The 15,021-nt window shown below is 40.6% G+C and overlaps 1 protein-coding gene and 1 long non-coding RNA gene across 3 annotated transcripts; both read right to left on the bottom strand.

Moving 5' to 3' along the window:
• Window positions 1-6: 6 nt before the first annotated feature.
• Window positions 7-5,191, bottom strand: LOC108891531 (uncharacterized). The gene is made up of 7 exons (XR_001962330.2): window positions 5,018-5,191; window positions 3,756-3,819; window positions 3,337-3,415; window positions 2,519-2,641; window positions 821-1,383; window positions 451-498; window positions 7-19 (listed from the first exon to the last, which is right to left on the bottom strand). It is a non-coding gene; the product is annotated as an uncharacterized LOC108891531 (long non-coding RNA).
• Window positions 5,192-7,050: 1,859 nt separating this feature from the next.
• Window positions 7,051-10,242, bottom strand: LOC108891530 (uncharacterized). 2 transcript variants are annotated; one of them, XM_018688691.2, is made up of 6 exons: window positions 10,224-10,242; window positions 9,941-10,136; window positions 9,069-9,175; window positions 8,694-8,789; window positions 8,403-8,564; window positions 7,051-7,683 (listed from the first exon to the last, which is right to left on the bottom strand). In XM_018688691.2, exons 2-6 carry the CDS (start codon window positions 10,014-10,016, stop codon window positions 7,471-7,473), a joined length of 654 nt encoding a protein of 217 aa, XP_018544207.1. In that variant the 5' UTR covers window positions 10,017-10,136; window positions 10,224-10,242; the 3' UTR covers window positions 7,051-7,470. The 2 variants fall into 2 exon arrangements, with proteins under 2 accessions (XP_018544207.1, XP_018544206.1); XM_018688690.2 differs by lacking the exon at window positions 10,224-10,242 and having other exon boundaries at window positions 9,941-10,202.
• Window positions 10,243-15,021: the final 4,779 nt, after the last annotated feature.

Here is a 15,021-nt window from a genome sequence, read left to right as displayed (position 1 = left end):
CCCTAACCCTAACCCTAATCTAACTTCTGGCTAAAAGTGGCTAAAAGCCTATAACCCCTAACCCTAACCTCTGGCCTAAAAAGCCCGTAACCCTAACCCTAACTTCTGGCTAAAAGTGGCTAAAAGCCATAACCCTAACCCTAACCTCTGGCTAAAAGCCGTAACCCTAACCCTAACTTGTGGCTAAAAGCTGTAACCCTAACCCTAACCTGTGGCTAAAAGCTGTAACCCTAACCCTAACCTGTGGCTAAAAGCTGTAACCCCTAACCCTAACCTCTGGCTAAAAGCCATAACCCTAACCCTAACTTCTGGCTAAAAGCCGTAACCCTAACCCTAACCTGTGGCTAAAAGCCATAACCCTAACCCTAACCCTAATCATAACTTCTGGCTAAAAGTGGCTAAAAGCTGTAACCCTAACCCTAACCTGTGGCTAAAAGCCGTAACCCTAACCCTAACTTCTGGCTAAAAGTGGCTAAAAGCCATAACCCTAACCCTAACCTCTGGCTAAAAGCCGTAACCCTAACCCTAACCCTAACTTCTGGCTAAAAGCCGTAACCCTAACCCTAACTGGTGGCTAAAAGCCATAACCCTAACCCTAACCTCTGGCTAAAAGCCGTAACCCTAACCCTAACCCTAACTTCTGGCTAAAAGCCGTAACCCTAACCCTAACCGGTGGCTAAAAGCCATAACCCTAACCCTAACCCTAACTTCTGGCTAAAAGCCGTAACCCTAACCCTAACCGGTGGCTAAAAGCCATAACCCTAACCCTAATCCTAACTTCTGGCTGAAAGTGGCTAAAAGCCGTAACCCTAACCCTAACCTCCAGCTAGAAGTGGCCCCTGGCTGAAAATATTCACTTTCATACAATATTAAACAGACCAACAAAATATTCAGTATTCAGACATATTTAAGTAAGACAATTCTTTATTAGTTCCCCAGTGGAGAAATTCAGTGTTGCAACTGAAAAAATAGAAAAAGGCATGATATAAACAAGACAAAATATTAAACAAGATAGTATATAACAATATACAAAAAATATAAACATCTGAACAGTATAAACAGAACTGTGTTCACATAATACACTGTTCAAAGTGGCATAATACCAAAATGTAATGACTAACAGAAAATCTAACCTAAACTGCAAACGCTGTGTAGAGATGTGAGTCTGTGAATATGTGTGTGTCTGTGGAAATCAAGGTAAGACAGCTGCTTTGAAATATTTTCTTATAGTGAGGTGTCAAAAACGGTCCAAAATGTCACTGTATATAAGAAATGTCTTTTCCTTCTTTAATTATATTTGTAATAAAGTTGCAGGACTTGAAGCTCTGGGCAGTTTCTGTGATGAACATGCTCTGTCTCTGCAGGAGAAGGAGACCGCATCATCTGAAGAGGATAAGAAAAGCGGTTAAATGTCATAGTATAGTAAGGAATGAAAAATAGTCAAAAAATGACAGTAATGTGTCAAAAATCATCAAAAAATGTCATAGTATAATAAGGCATGAAAAAATGTCATAGTATATTAAGGCGGCAAAAATGGTCAAAAAATGTCATAGTATAGTAAGGCGTCAAAAATGGTCAAAAGATGGTCAAAAAATGTCATAGTGTAGTAAGGCATCAAAAATGTCATAAAAATGTCAGTATAGTAAGGCATCAAAAATGTCATAGTATAGTAAGGGGTCAAAAATGGTCCAAAAAATGTCATAGTATACTATGGTGGCAAAAATGATCAAAAAATGTCATAGTATAGTAAGGGGTCAAAAAATGTCATAGTATAGTAAGGGGTCAAAAATGGTCAAAAAAATCTCATAGTATACTATGGTGGCAAAAATGATCAAAAAATGTCATAGTATAGTAAGATGTCAAAAATGGTCAAAAGATGGTCAAAAAATGTCATAGTATAGTAAGATGTCAAAAATGGTCAAAAAATGTCATAGTACAGTAAAGTGTCAAAAATGTCATAAAAATGTCATAGTATAGTAAGGCGTCAAAAATAGTCAAAAAATGTCATAGTATACTATGGTGTCGAAAATGGTCAAAAAATGTCATAGTATAGTAAGGCGTCAAAAATGGTCAAAAAATGTCATAGTATAGTAAGGCGTCAAAAATAGTCAAAAAATGTCATAGTATAGTAAGGTGTCAAAAAACATCAAAAAATGTCATAGTATAGTAAGGCGTCAAAAATGGTCAAAAAATGTCATAGTATAGTAAGGCATCAAAAATGTCATTAAAAATGTCATAGTATAGTATGGTGTCAAAAATGGTCAAAAAATGTCATAGTATAGTAAGGCATCAAAAATGTCATAAAAATGTCATAGTATAGTAAGGCATCAAAAATAGTCAAAAAATGTCATAGTATAGTATGACGTCAAAAATGGTCAAAAAATGTCATAGTATAGTAAGGCGTCAAAAATGGTCAAAAAATGTCATAGTATAGTAAGGCGTCAAAAACTATGAAAAAATGTCATAGTATGTTGTGAAAAATGGTCAAAAAATGTCATAGTATGATAAGGCGTCTCACATGTGAGAGCTGTCTTTTCCTTCTTCATATATATTTGTAATAAAGTTGCAGGACTTGAAGCTTTGGACAGTATCTGTGATGAACATGCTCCGTCTCAGCTGGAGGAGGAGGAGACCGCATCACCTGAAGAGGATAAGAAAAGTGGTTAAATGTCATAGTTTAGTATGTTGTGAAAAATGGTCAAAAAATATCATAGTATAGTAAGGCATCAAAAATGTCATAAATTGTCATAGTGTAGAAAGGTGTCAAAAATGTCATAAAAATGTCATAGTATAGTAAGGCATCAAAAAATGTCATAGTATAGTAAGGCATCAAAAATGTCATAAAAATGTCATAGTATAGTAAGGCGTCAAAAATAGTCAAAAAATGTCATAGTATAGTAAGGTGTCAAAAAACATCAAAAAATGTCATAGTATAGTAAGGCATGAAAAATGGTCAAAAAGAGATAGAAAGAAAGCATGAGAGTGGGTGAGAGAGCAAGGAGAGAATGAGACAAAGAGACAGAGAGAGAAGGAGACTGAAAGAGAGAAAGCATGAGAATTAGAGAGAAAGAGTAAGAGAGAAAGGGGGAGAGGGGGAGAGGGGGAAAGAGACAGAGAGAGAGAGCTGATGTTTAAATTCTTCATTTTCTTTGAACTGAACATTCATGAACTATGTCAATAAACTTTAATGATGAGTGAAGTCTTCTTGTGACAAATCAAACTATTCAGACTTCAGATCAGTTACTGAGGATAAACAGTTTAATGTCAGTTTAACATCAACAGTCTAATGTCAGTGCTGTGTGTTGGACAGTTGATGTAAAGCTGTTGGTGAATTACCTGGAGGCCTCTGTCCTGGTCTCACAGAACTTCTTCACTGTACGAAGACTCTCTGTGATCGTGGATGAAGTGGTGACACCTGGAGGAAATAAAAAGAGAAAGATACAAAAGAAAATGATCAATACACTATGACCTATTCCTCATTAAGAGTTTAACCATGAAAACAGAGAAATATTCAACATTACAGCTGAAGCACAACATTCTCCAAACGTTAGAGGAGTGTCTCAGAAAATGGGCTGTGTACTGTCACATATGACAAGAAGAAACATCACATCTTTAACAATCAATGACAAGAAATAACTGGGAAAATGTAACTTCATTAAATACCATGTATTTAAACAATAACACGGTTATTAACTTTAATAATTCAGCTCATCAACACATGTTTTTCAGACTGAGTAACTCTTTAGGACACATACCTGTTTGGTTTGTCAGGTGAGAGCAGGTGTTTGTGTCCAGGCTGCAGCAGCTCAACCAGTCAACCTGGAAAACACAAGTACAGCAGCTGAAAAACAGAGAACCTCATTAATAAAGAAAACCTGAACAGTGGAGAAGAATACAACACTGAAAACTAAACACTAGAACCATGACAATCACACTGAGTTGTGAGGTGAATACATTCTGTTAGTAGAACATGACTTTATTGATCTCAGAGAGAAAGCAATTATTAAAATAGCTTTTATAATCATTTCTAACAGTAACCTCAGCTCAGACACTGTGACCTGCTCTGTGGAGGAGCACAGAGTTCAAACAGTTTTTCAAGCTTGAATTTAACACAAAACTGAGCTCAATAAAGTCTCAAGTCACCACACACAAATTTCTAATCATTAATATACAAAACAGGGGATCAATGGATGGCTATGGACAGATCACTGCCACAAAGCTACAAAGACACACAAAACGACAGAGACAAAAAACTGAGTCGCAAAATGATTACAGCTAAACAGTTAACGGCCACACTGAAACAAAATGGCCACAAAGAAACGTTAAATGACCTGGAATGGACACAAAACTACAAAGACACAATACGATGCAACACAACCACACAGAAACTGACCATAAGTAGATGTAGAACACCTAGAGACGCTAAACTAAGCAATACCATAACAAATAGACACAAAATGACCACATGACATGATAATCCGCCATAAACTGACTTAAAACGACCGAGATGGAGTTCAACATTACAAAGAAGCAGTAAGATGTCTGCAGAGTAACAGAGATGCAAACGGAGCAGTAAACAGACAGAATACTCAACAGTTACCACCTCCACAGCTCATGTTAGAGGCTTTAGTCACAGAAACACAAACACACTTTAACCCACGCAAATAAAAACGACGACAAAAAAGGGAAAAACATAACTAAAAGATAAGGCTAATGCTAACGACCCCCACTAATGCTAATGCTACACCAAGGTGTAAAAAGTGTAAACAAATACAAACTGTGATTTACACAGATCCCATTACCAAGAGCTGTCCACATTAGACCCACAACTCATGTCAGGGACGCCTCAGTCACAGAAACACAGACACACTCTTACCCACGCGATATAAACGACTGAAAATGGAAATAAAAGATATAATTGCAAGGTAATGCTAATGCTAACGCTCTCTGATAGCGTTAATGCTAACGCTCGCTGATAACGTTAATGCTAACGCTAGCCGCTAACTGTTTGCCTTACCTTCACAGGTGTGTTCACCGTCCAGTCTCACTCGTGTTGGACAAAAAGCAGCTCCAGTTTGTTTTAGCTTCCAGATCTCTCCGGTAACGGCGTTCTCTCACAGGACTGACAAACAGATGCATTGGTTTAAACGTTGGTTTAAATCTGTTTTCCGACTTCCTTTCTCCGCCTCTCGGCGCTCCTCCCAGAATGTCATAACCAATGATTAGACAGTCGCAGGCAATGACGACATACGTCAGCACATTGGCAGAAAAAGGCTGATTGGCCGACCGATTCTGGCCCGCCTAGCAACGGCCTCTGATTGGTCTTAAAATACCTCCACCGGAAAGACAGAGAGCTGAAGTTGAAACTCCTTTATTTGTGACTCTAACAAACTGGACATGAGCCACACGTCACCTGTAACATCTATGTACACTGTGGTTAGCAGCAGCTTTATTGCCCCTGATAGTGGGGTCTCAAATACACTTTTTTTTACTCAGTTTATTTAACAGATCACATGTGGAGTGGTGTATTGTGGAGTGATAAACTAATAATAATTCATCATTAATATATGTTTTTTCTTTACTCTCTATTAAACAGTGTTACTACTTTCACTGTCAATCTTTTTCAACCACTGGAGAAATATAATACATAATCTGACCACAAGATGTCGCCAGATCACTCTAAATCATGTGCCCATCAGGATTAGGGGCCTAACTGCATACATCATGCGTACATGCATATGAGAACTACTTCTTTATCTGTTTTGTTGAAAAAGTGCAATAACACAACGACCACAAGATGTCGTACCACCACTGCTACACTATGTGGCCCTTAGCTCAGCTTGATTTGTGTTCAAATTATGCATTGAAATTAGAGGTATTTCTTCATAAACTGATTTTACAGGAAAAAAAAATGAATTTGTGAAAATACCTCCTAAGGTTTATGATGATGTTAAAAGTAAATCTTTGATGATTACTGGTCCTCCTTAGTCAGGCTGTGGTCTTAATCCCTGTATAAAATATGTTGTGAATGGTGCAAGCTTATCAGCAAGATATTTTGTCAGCATTTCTTTGAAAAACCCTCAGCAAGAATATAAAGAGCAGATGTATTTCAGAGGTTCGTGGTATGCAGAGGGAGTGTGGGTAACGCCTGGTACACTGTTTGGGAGTTGGAATGCTGTCATGAATCAGAACCAATGATGGATGTGAGGAGTCTGCAGACATGGCATTCTAATTCGTGGATGTTAGAAGGTAATTTGCTGTTTGTGGGTCATTGTGCACTCCACTGCCTAATTGGATAATGCACCATGATAAACTGAGGCATATTTTTATAAACCACAAGTGTAAACATTTGGACTTGGAAGTGTCCATGTTTTTCCTCTTCATAAAGAAGGAATGAGTCATGAGGTTACTGGATAGCCACTGGCTAGAGTGAGAGATCTGTATTCTTGCTTCTCAGTCCAGGCCAGTATCAGGACAGGTCATCCTCAATGGATGCACAAACAGCAAAGTACAATCTCCACAGCTCTCTCAGATACTCCCTGGTTGTGGTGGGTTTGTGTTTTCTGTAGTTAGTGTTTGATCTGAGTTAAACAGTAACCTTGGACTGTCGAACTTTCCCTCTCAAACTCAAAGCAACAGCCACTGGTTAAGTATTTGGGCTAAACAGAGTTACTGTTTAAGCAAAGCCTGGTCTCACCAAAGACACCTCTTTGACAGTAAGACCTTAAGATTTTTTAGTTAAGCCAGTTCAGCTAATATTAACTTATGCTGTGAAATTATGTAGAGACTCTGTGTTTAAGATGTTTGCTTTTCAACTACGTGTTTCAACATGAGTGATCACAGTCACAATCACATGGTGACACTGAGTTTTCAGTCAGTGTTTCGTGTCTACTGATGGAAGTGTCAGCCCGCCACATGGACTCACCTCATCTGTCGAGCTGTGACATTTAAGCTGTGATGAGTTATGGTTCATAGGAAATAATGTAAAGGCAGAAATACTGAATCAAAAACAATATTTGGTTGTTTTTCAAAAGATCACACAACACACTGTTGTGTATTTCAGAGGTTTAGGGATTTAATTGGTGTGAAAGCTGCTAAAGTTGTAGACCTTCAGTAAAAGACCACAGTACAAAAATATCCCAATCAGTTTCTTAAGAAATCATATTGGTCAAACCTTAAAAAATGTTCTCCTGTTATACCATTCTTAGACAAAAGTAAAACAGCCAGAAATTACATGGCCATTGCAGAGATATGTTATCTTATTCCTGGGGAGTGTACAGCTTGAGTCAGAGTCATTATCATGAGAATACCTCCAAACAGAATCACAAAGATCTATCAACAGCTTTGCCTCAAAGAACAAGCATTCTCTTCCCAAAAGGCTTTTCTTGTCCCTGATGGCGTCACTCTCTTGGCTCTAACAACAGTAGGCCTCTTCCTTATGCTGTGGCTTGGCAAAGAACTCTGGGACCATCAGAGAGACAGAAACCTGGAGCTCTGTGTTGGGCAGGAGGAGGAAGCTGGGCCTTGGAGCACTGTGGATGGTTGACTGAGGTCATATGTGTCTTCGCTGAGGTTGGAGGACTCATCCTGGGAGTGAATCGACAGGTGAACATCCAGAGACTGCAGATTTACAGATGACATATCGAGGGACTGTCGAAGGGTTTCCTCATATGTTGGTGGAGGCTAAAATGGAAAGAGACAAAGGAAATATTATGATCTGACATGTCTAAAGATCTATTTTTAAAGGGAACTCCCAGGATTTAGACATAAAAACCAGTCATGGCGAGCTACTATTCAGCTGGAGGAGGCTCTGTGGCTCTGGAGGAGCTTTCAAAAGTCTAGAAAGATTGTTTGTCTCAGCTTGGTCTGGCACCTTCAGAAAGACTGCGTCACAAACTGGAGGTGACAAATTTTAATAGTTAGGGAAGATCTAATGAAAAGCGATTTATGTTAATATAGGAAACATTTGCTTATTTCCTCTGATTTATTCAGCAATTCACATACGGTATGGCGGCAGTTTCTACCATGTGGGGTCAATCGATCAGTGAGAGCTAAGTTGTGAAAAATGTTAACTGGCTTAGCTACAAAGCTGGAGATGGGAGCTGAGTAGTTGGCTAAGCATTAAGATTAGAAGCAGTGGGGAACTGCTAACCTGTGCTAACCTGCCATATTTGTTAATCCACACTGAAGCAAAAGACACTGCACAGAGGAGCTGCATGGATGGATAAACTGTTGTTCATCAAGAAATAGTTCCAGCCTGCAACTTCCCCTAAAACCAATAATTGTTGTTTTTACATTTCTGTTTAATCAATAAGATGCATCGTGATAATTGGTGAGCTTTAGACATGATGTTAGGTGGTATTTTTCAACCAAGCAGAATCTGTAGCTCTCTGTATGCTCACCTCATCATGGGAGCCACTGAGGCCGAAGCGCTGTGCGATCAGACTGTGGATCTGTCTCTGCCTGTCTTTCTTACGAACGCTCTCGTAGGAAGGCAGTCTCGGCAGGGGCCCCTCCATGTGGTAGTCATTTGGCTTCCCTATGATAAACAGCCTTCCAGGAAGCTAGATTACACACACACACACACACAGACATAAACACACACAAACAGTCTGATAACAAATTTCTAACTGTCCAAGACGAACTTCAGATATTTAACAACTTTATCATCTCTAAGTCCTGAAACTTCGTACCTGTGGTCTGATAGCTCCTCGGTTCGTGGCAGCACTGTGCTCATCATGGGTTACGGCCATCAACGTATGTCTGCTGTGGTAATGTGGAGGATCGTCCTCGAAAAGGAGATGATAATAACAGTTCTCATCTTACAGTGTTTGTTTCAGTTACACTTATAAAGCAGCTGAGGAGCTGTTAAATCTCAGGGTTGCTTTTCAAAAGCCATAATTTGTGTATGCTCTAACCCTACGACAATTCATAGTAGTTAACTTAGCACGGGCTCCTCCAATCAAAAACATCCTAACATGCTAACACTATTTCTCTGAGTGGGGAGTTTTAAAGTATTTGATTTATGTATAATAACAGCTAAAGGCGAGATCCTCCTGGGTTCTTACTGTGTATTGTTCTGTTCTGTAGGGTCTGAATCGGCAGCAGAGTGGATCTTTTCTGTACAGGACCACCACCAGCATCAGGATCACTAAACAAAACACTACGCAGGACACTGAGAGAAACAGCACACAGAAGAAAAGGTGGACCCCAAAGCAGACTGTTAATATGTTAAAACAAATAAAAGAAACAAATACAATGAAAGGGCAAGAAATGAACTCATACTCTGATGAGACAGAATCTATAGTTTAAAGTTGAATATTTAAGTTATGTCAGATTTTTGTAACTGCACCAACAAAGCAGTAGCTGGAGAATGTTTTTGAATCTTAAACTGATCTTGAATTATATATTTTTTGTTTGTAGGTAAATGGAATGACTAAGCTGTGACACATCATGTTGTTGACTGTAGTAACCTGATAACTTTATGTCATATGAGCTATACAACCTCTTGTAATGTGACATAGGATTCTCCATAAAAAAAAACAATTGTACGTACAGTTGTATCAAACACATTCTGTTGAACTGACATACATTTAAAGTCATGGGAGGAAATTGTTTTGTGTTCAGGAGAAATCATAACTTTCATGTCACTGGACTGAGAGGGTTATCGGACTGTACACACAGAAATCTTATTCAAATCAATTTGATTTTACTCTTAATAATAAATAAAAAAGTAAATAGACTTTATTCTTTAGTGGACATCTCCCCCCACATCTGCCCTGTATTATCACTGATGTTATTAGGAGCTGTGAACAAAACAAATATATGTATACATCTCCTAACAGTGGTCAGCACCCACTAAGAAATCTATCCAATAAGCACCAAAACATTTTGTTTTTCCTCACTTTACACAGGCAGTAATAAAAAGGGCTGTACCCACCTGAGGCCACAATGACAGTCAGTAACTCTGGTGCCATCGTAGGAATCTCTCTCTGAGACGGAGGCGAAAGAGACATCAAACTGTTTCCCTCTTCAGTCAGTATCCCAGCTTCACCTACATCACCAGCTTAAAACAACACCCCAGCTGGAGGAAAACAGCTGACTCTTTGGAATTCACCTGAACTGGTTCAGAGCTCCTGAGCACCACACAGACACATGAGCCAGCAGGTAAATATTAACACCATGTCGGGAGAGTGGCTGAATGTCCAGCAGGAAGAACTCACCTCAAACTACCCTGAGGAAGAAAAAGAAAGAAAACAGGCTCTGCAAAGCTGAACCTTGTGCAGACTCTAGTGGAGGTTAACGGAGACGCACCCACAGGGCTCTTTAAAAACGAGTACTGATTAATAAGCACGATGGTTTGAGCCAGTTTAAAGGAGCCAACTGTAACTACAATAAATAAACATTACAAGTGAAAGTTCTACATTCAAAAATGGCTGAAGAATGTAATTAATTACAGCAAATGTACTTCAAGTGCCAAGAATGTAAAATCAGTTTCCATCTGAACTGTGCTGCAGAGCAGAATTCAATGGCATTAAATAGAGAGCATAGTTTCTTCACCTTTCTTGGTATAAACACTAACCTTGTTGGGGCCTGTAGTCCTTATGGGGACTAAAGCCTAAAGATACTATAAGCTTAGAAAGCAAATGTTCCAGTTTTAATAAGGAGCATTCAGAGAGCTGGAGGACTTGTTGTGACTTGACTTGGACTTGGCTCTGACACAGGTCAGCGCTTGAATGAAGCATCATCCCTCCTCACTCACTACATCCTTACATCCTTCATCACATCCTTCCTCCCTCATCTCTTTCTTTCTCATCCACACAACCTGTCATTCTACAAACTTCACATCGTTTTCCTAAATGTCCGCTCTTCCTCTCTCCATCCTCCTCCCCCCGCTCCATCATCCTCACCTCCCCCACCCTTTTACATTGTATGTGGCGTGATGTGGATGAACGATCACGACGCGCCTTTCAAATGTTAAGTGATGTAGGCAGAGGCCCGCAGACTGTGATTCACTCCAAAGGAGGAGCTTATAGAGGAGCTGGAGGAGGAGTGGAAGCAGAGAGGGAGTTGCGTGGTTTGGTTTGTCAGCTTTCATTCTCCTCAGCAGGGTCCTCCGTTGTAAACGCACGCACGGGAGGACGACAGCATGGAGCGGATGGAGTCGATGGAGCCGATCTCGGCGTACTACACCTCATCTTACCCGGAGATCCAGCCCGACAGCGGCTTCGGATCCAGAGAGACCACCGAGAACCAGGCGAAGACTCCACCAGCTCCGACATATGACGAGGATTTGGTGCACAAGGTATGGCGACATGGTTCAGCTTTACAACCAGCAGAATGTGTCACTGAGCCGAATAGTTTTAGATTTTTTAGCTAAGATTTGAAACTTTGCCAAACTGCTCCAATCCAACAAGTCTTCTTCATCCTCCTCCTCCTTTTCCTCTAATTTATTTATTGTAAACTTGAAAGAAAACGTCCCTAAACCCTTCAGTGCCCGCGTCCTGTAATCCGGGTTCGCCTCCGCGCTGGACCGGCTCTGCGCTCTCCGTGGTGCTGATCTTCACTTGGACGCAGTTTCACTTGGTCCGTTTCCAGCCTCGCTGCGTGTCAGCTTTGATCCAAAACACACGAATCCTTCACTTCCTGCTTCCTCCTGTCACTTTCAACATTTCAATCAGAGGTGACAGTCAGTCAGTGACAGAAGCGATTTAACCATCAACAGAGGAGGAGGAGGGTTAACATTTAGAGGGCAGCTCATCACATACAGGAGAGTCTGTCTCCAGGTGTTGGACTCAGCATCAGCTGAGGCTGAATAAATGAAACAAAGAGGTGAGTTTACCAGACCTCATCTCTGCTGGATGATTTATACCAGATTGGAAATTTCCCCACGTGATGCAGGTCATGTGATGTAAGTTACGAGTTAACTCGGAGGAGTGGTTAAATCTCTGAAAAGCAGCAATACCACTCAACTTTAACGTTTTGGTTCAGTCCGACCACTCCAACACCACCTGCCCAGCACCAAACAGCAGACAGACAGTTAGTGCCCAGCCACAGACTAAATAATAGACCTACATCTGTCAGCTGGATCCTCTGGCTCTGATTTTACACTGACATCTGTGTTGCTCGTTATGAGGTGCTGTCATATCTACACAGCTCCTGTCAAGCAGTTAAACTACATTTTAGTGCACAGACTACAGTGATTCCCTCCAGTGTTGGCCTTTGACCCGTCTGTAGAAGGAACAAAGAAAAAACAAAGAAACTCCCTTTGGGCCTCAGTGAAATGTCACATCATATTATTCTGTGTTGCAGGAGCAGCTTCAGGTTCAGCTGAGGGAGCTCAGTCAACACTTGTGTGTTTTTAATATCAGTTTGTAACGTCCTACTTCCCTTTGAAATATCGGTCACTGTGGGAAATGAGCGCACGCTCTGATGCTTTTCTATTTTAACGTGTCTCAGAAAAGTTCATTTGATGGTTGATTCGTTAGAATTTTCCATTTGTCTGATGGTAAAATAAAATAGTGACACACTGACTTGTCGTGAATCATAATGTCACTGCACTGATGATTCTGTTCCTCAGGTTAAGACTCCTGCTAAGTGACTTCATGTCATTAGTGTGAGTTTAGTGAGAAGTGGGTTTTCCCAAAGGCTAATGGTCCTACGAGACATAAACCAGGTTACCCTAATGTAACCACTGTGCTCTTTGACCAGCTTCCTTTAATTGCCTTAGAAACTCTGTGTGTGTGTTTCTACTGTGAAGGGAGCAGGTGCTTTGCAAAGGGGTAAATTATAACAACACAAGCTGTTGTGCAGTGCTCGTCAGGTGAACGCCACGAACAAGTTCGTCTGTTCGTTTTGCCCCGTTAGTTCTTTTTTTCCTTCTCTTTTCCCCTGAGGAGTCATTATGCAACAAAACAGGAGCTTCTCTGAGTGCTCTTTAGTTAGGTCAATGGTCAGACCTGGAGCTGAAATGGCTCTTTCTCCTATGTCTTAAGGTTATTTATTTAAAAATATAATCTTTCATAAAGCGTAACAGAAGAATTGATCCACACTGTTTTGGTGTCCACAAGCCTCGTCAGCCTTAGAAGAAGCAGTCCTAGCCTTCAGAGGAACAAATAAGATGGGAAGCTACAGTAATCAGCTGCCATTCTGTGGTTTCATATCCCAGCTGTGTTGTGTATTGAACAGTCTAAACAAGCAGCAAAATGAGAAATGTCAGGCTAAATTAAATTCCACCCTGTGTCACAGACTTTATATTCCCCAGGAAGACAGAGGTGACGTTTCTCACTGCTGAGGCAGAGGTGATTTCCACCCTCAGACAGGAAGCAGGGAAACTCACTGATGAATAAAACCTAACACTCTCTTCATTCATTCTCCACACACACACACACACACACACACACACACACACACACACAGTATACTGTATACATCATACACATCGTCCACTAATTCACAAACATCTGCTGTGGTTTCACTTAATTGCCTCCAGTCTCCGGTGGGGGCTTTATGAGAAAGGCTGACCTGTGTTACCATGGAAACAGCATCATGCTTCCCTCCTCCCCCCACCACAAATACATCCTGATCATCATCACGTGTGCATATATGTATGTGTAATGCTACAAGTATAGAGTTTCCTCGCTCGGTCGGCTCTGTCCTCGCAGGCAGGCGTTATGTTACACACTCAGCGACGTCAAGTAAACAGGAAACAGATTCCATTAACTCTCAGAAGGATCTGATGAAACAATAATATCCCTGCTGGTTTGTAAAACACTCTGTATTTTAATTAAAGCCACTTTGTGTGCACTTTCCTTATCCCTCATTCCATTTATTTTTCTGTGTTTGTCTCTTCACATGGCCCCACTTAAGATTAGATTTCACACATGCCAACGCCTGCATAGAGCTGAGGATGTTTGTTCAGACTTTACACCATGTTTTTTTAAACCTTTCCAAAACCAAAAACATCCTTTGACCCTTCCTCTCGACCTGCTGTCTCTGTCTCAGCCCTGTTGATGTTGGCCTCTGTCTCCTGCCACTCACCATCCACCCACCAGTTTTCCTTAGACTTTCCCTCCTACCCCAGTCACCTGATCCACCTGCACAGAATTCAACAACTGTTTCAAAAGTTACTAACATTTTTGATTTGTCTGTCAGTATCACTGTGAGCTGCAGATGTGTCATGTGAGAATGGAAATGCATCATCATGTGCAGTGACGCAACATAATCGATTATTGCCTTCTGATGAATCGTTGATAGGATAATCGTAATCAAATTGTGAGATCAATAAAAATGCACAGCCCTAGATAGTACACTGAAATTATCCAAGTAACCGGTCGAGGCAGACGGCCGCTCACCCTGAGTCTGCTCCAGGTTTCTCTTAAAGAACGTTCTTCCCTGGTGCTGCTCATGGTGGATCTGCTGGGTCTCTCTCTGTAAACATAGAGACAGTCTGGACCTGCTCTGTATGAAAAGTGCCTCGAAATAACTTCTGTTTGGTGCCATATAAATAAAACTGAACTGAACTGAATACATGACGTGCAGGAGAGGCTGAAAGGAACGTCAAACGTTTGTTATTAGCAGGTGCTGGTCTGTGTTATGATATGATATATATCCATGCCAAAATATTACAGAAACCCCAAAATGTTACTGTTACTTATACCGTTACTGTATAAAAGCTGATATGAAGTCAGAGGATGGTTGTTGAGGCTGTGTCCATATTTAAGTGACACTTTTCTAAGAGTTTTTAAAATCCCTGAGATCAAAGAGAAGCTGTAAAACCTGTAACTGCTGAGAAAAGCTGCTCCATCTTCTCAACTCTAATCCCCCCTTTATAATTCATAAGCATTAAGACAAAACTGAGCTGCACTTGAACCACTGCCTGGTTTAACTGATGTTTGCATTATCCTGACTCCACCTGTCTTGCTTGTGTAAAATGTCAGGTTGGTTGGTCCAGACTAAAGCCACGTCTCAGCACAATGTCCACATCACTTTCCACGTCCAAAGCTTTCAGGAGTGAGTCTT

The sequence above is a fragment of the Lates calcarifer genome, unplaced genomic scaffold, assembly GCF_001640805.2.
Source record: "Lates calcarifer isolate ASB-BC8 unplaced genomic scaffold, TLL_Latcal_v3 _unitig_1985_quiver_1926, whole genome shotgun sequence".
NCBI lineage: Eukaryota > Metazoa > Chordata > Actinopteri > Centropomidae > Lates > Lates calcarifer.
The sequence above is the reverse complement of the archived record's forward strand: the minus strand, read 5'-3'. Positions and strand labels throughout refer to the sequence as shown.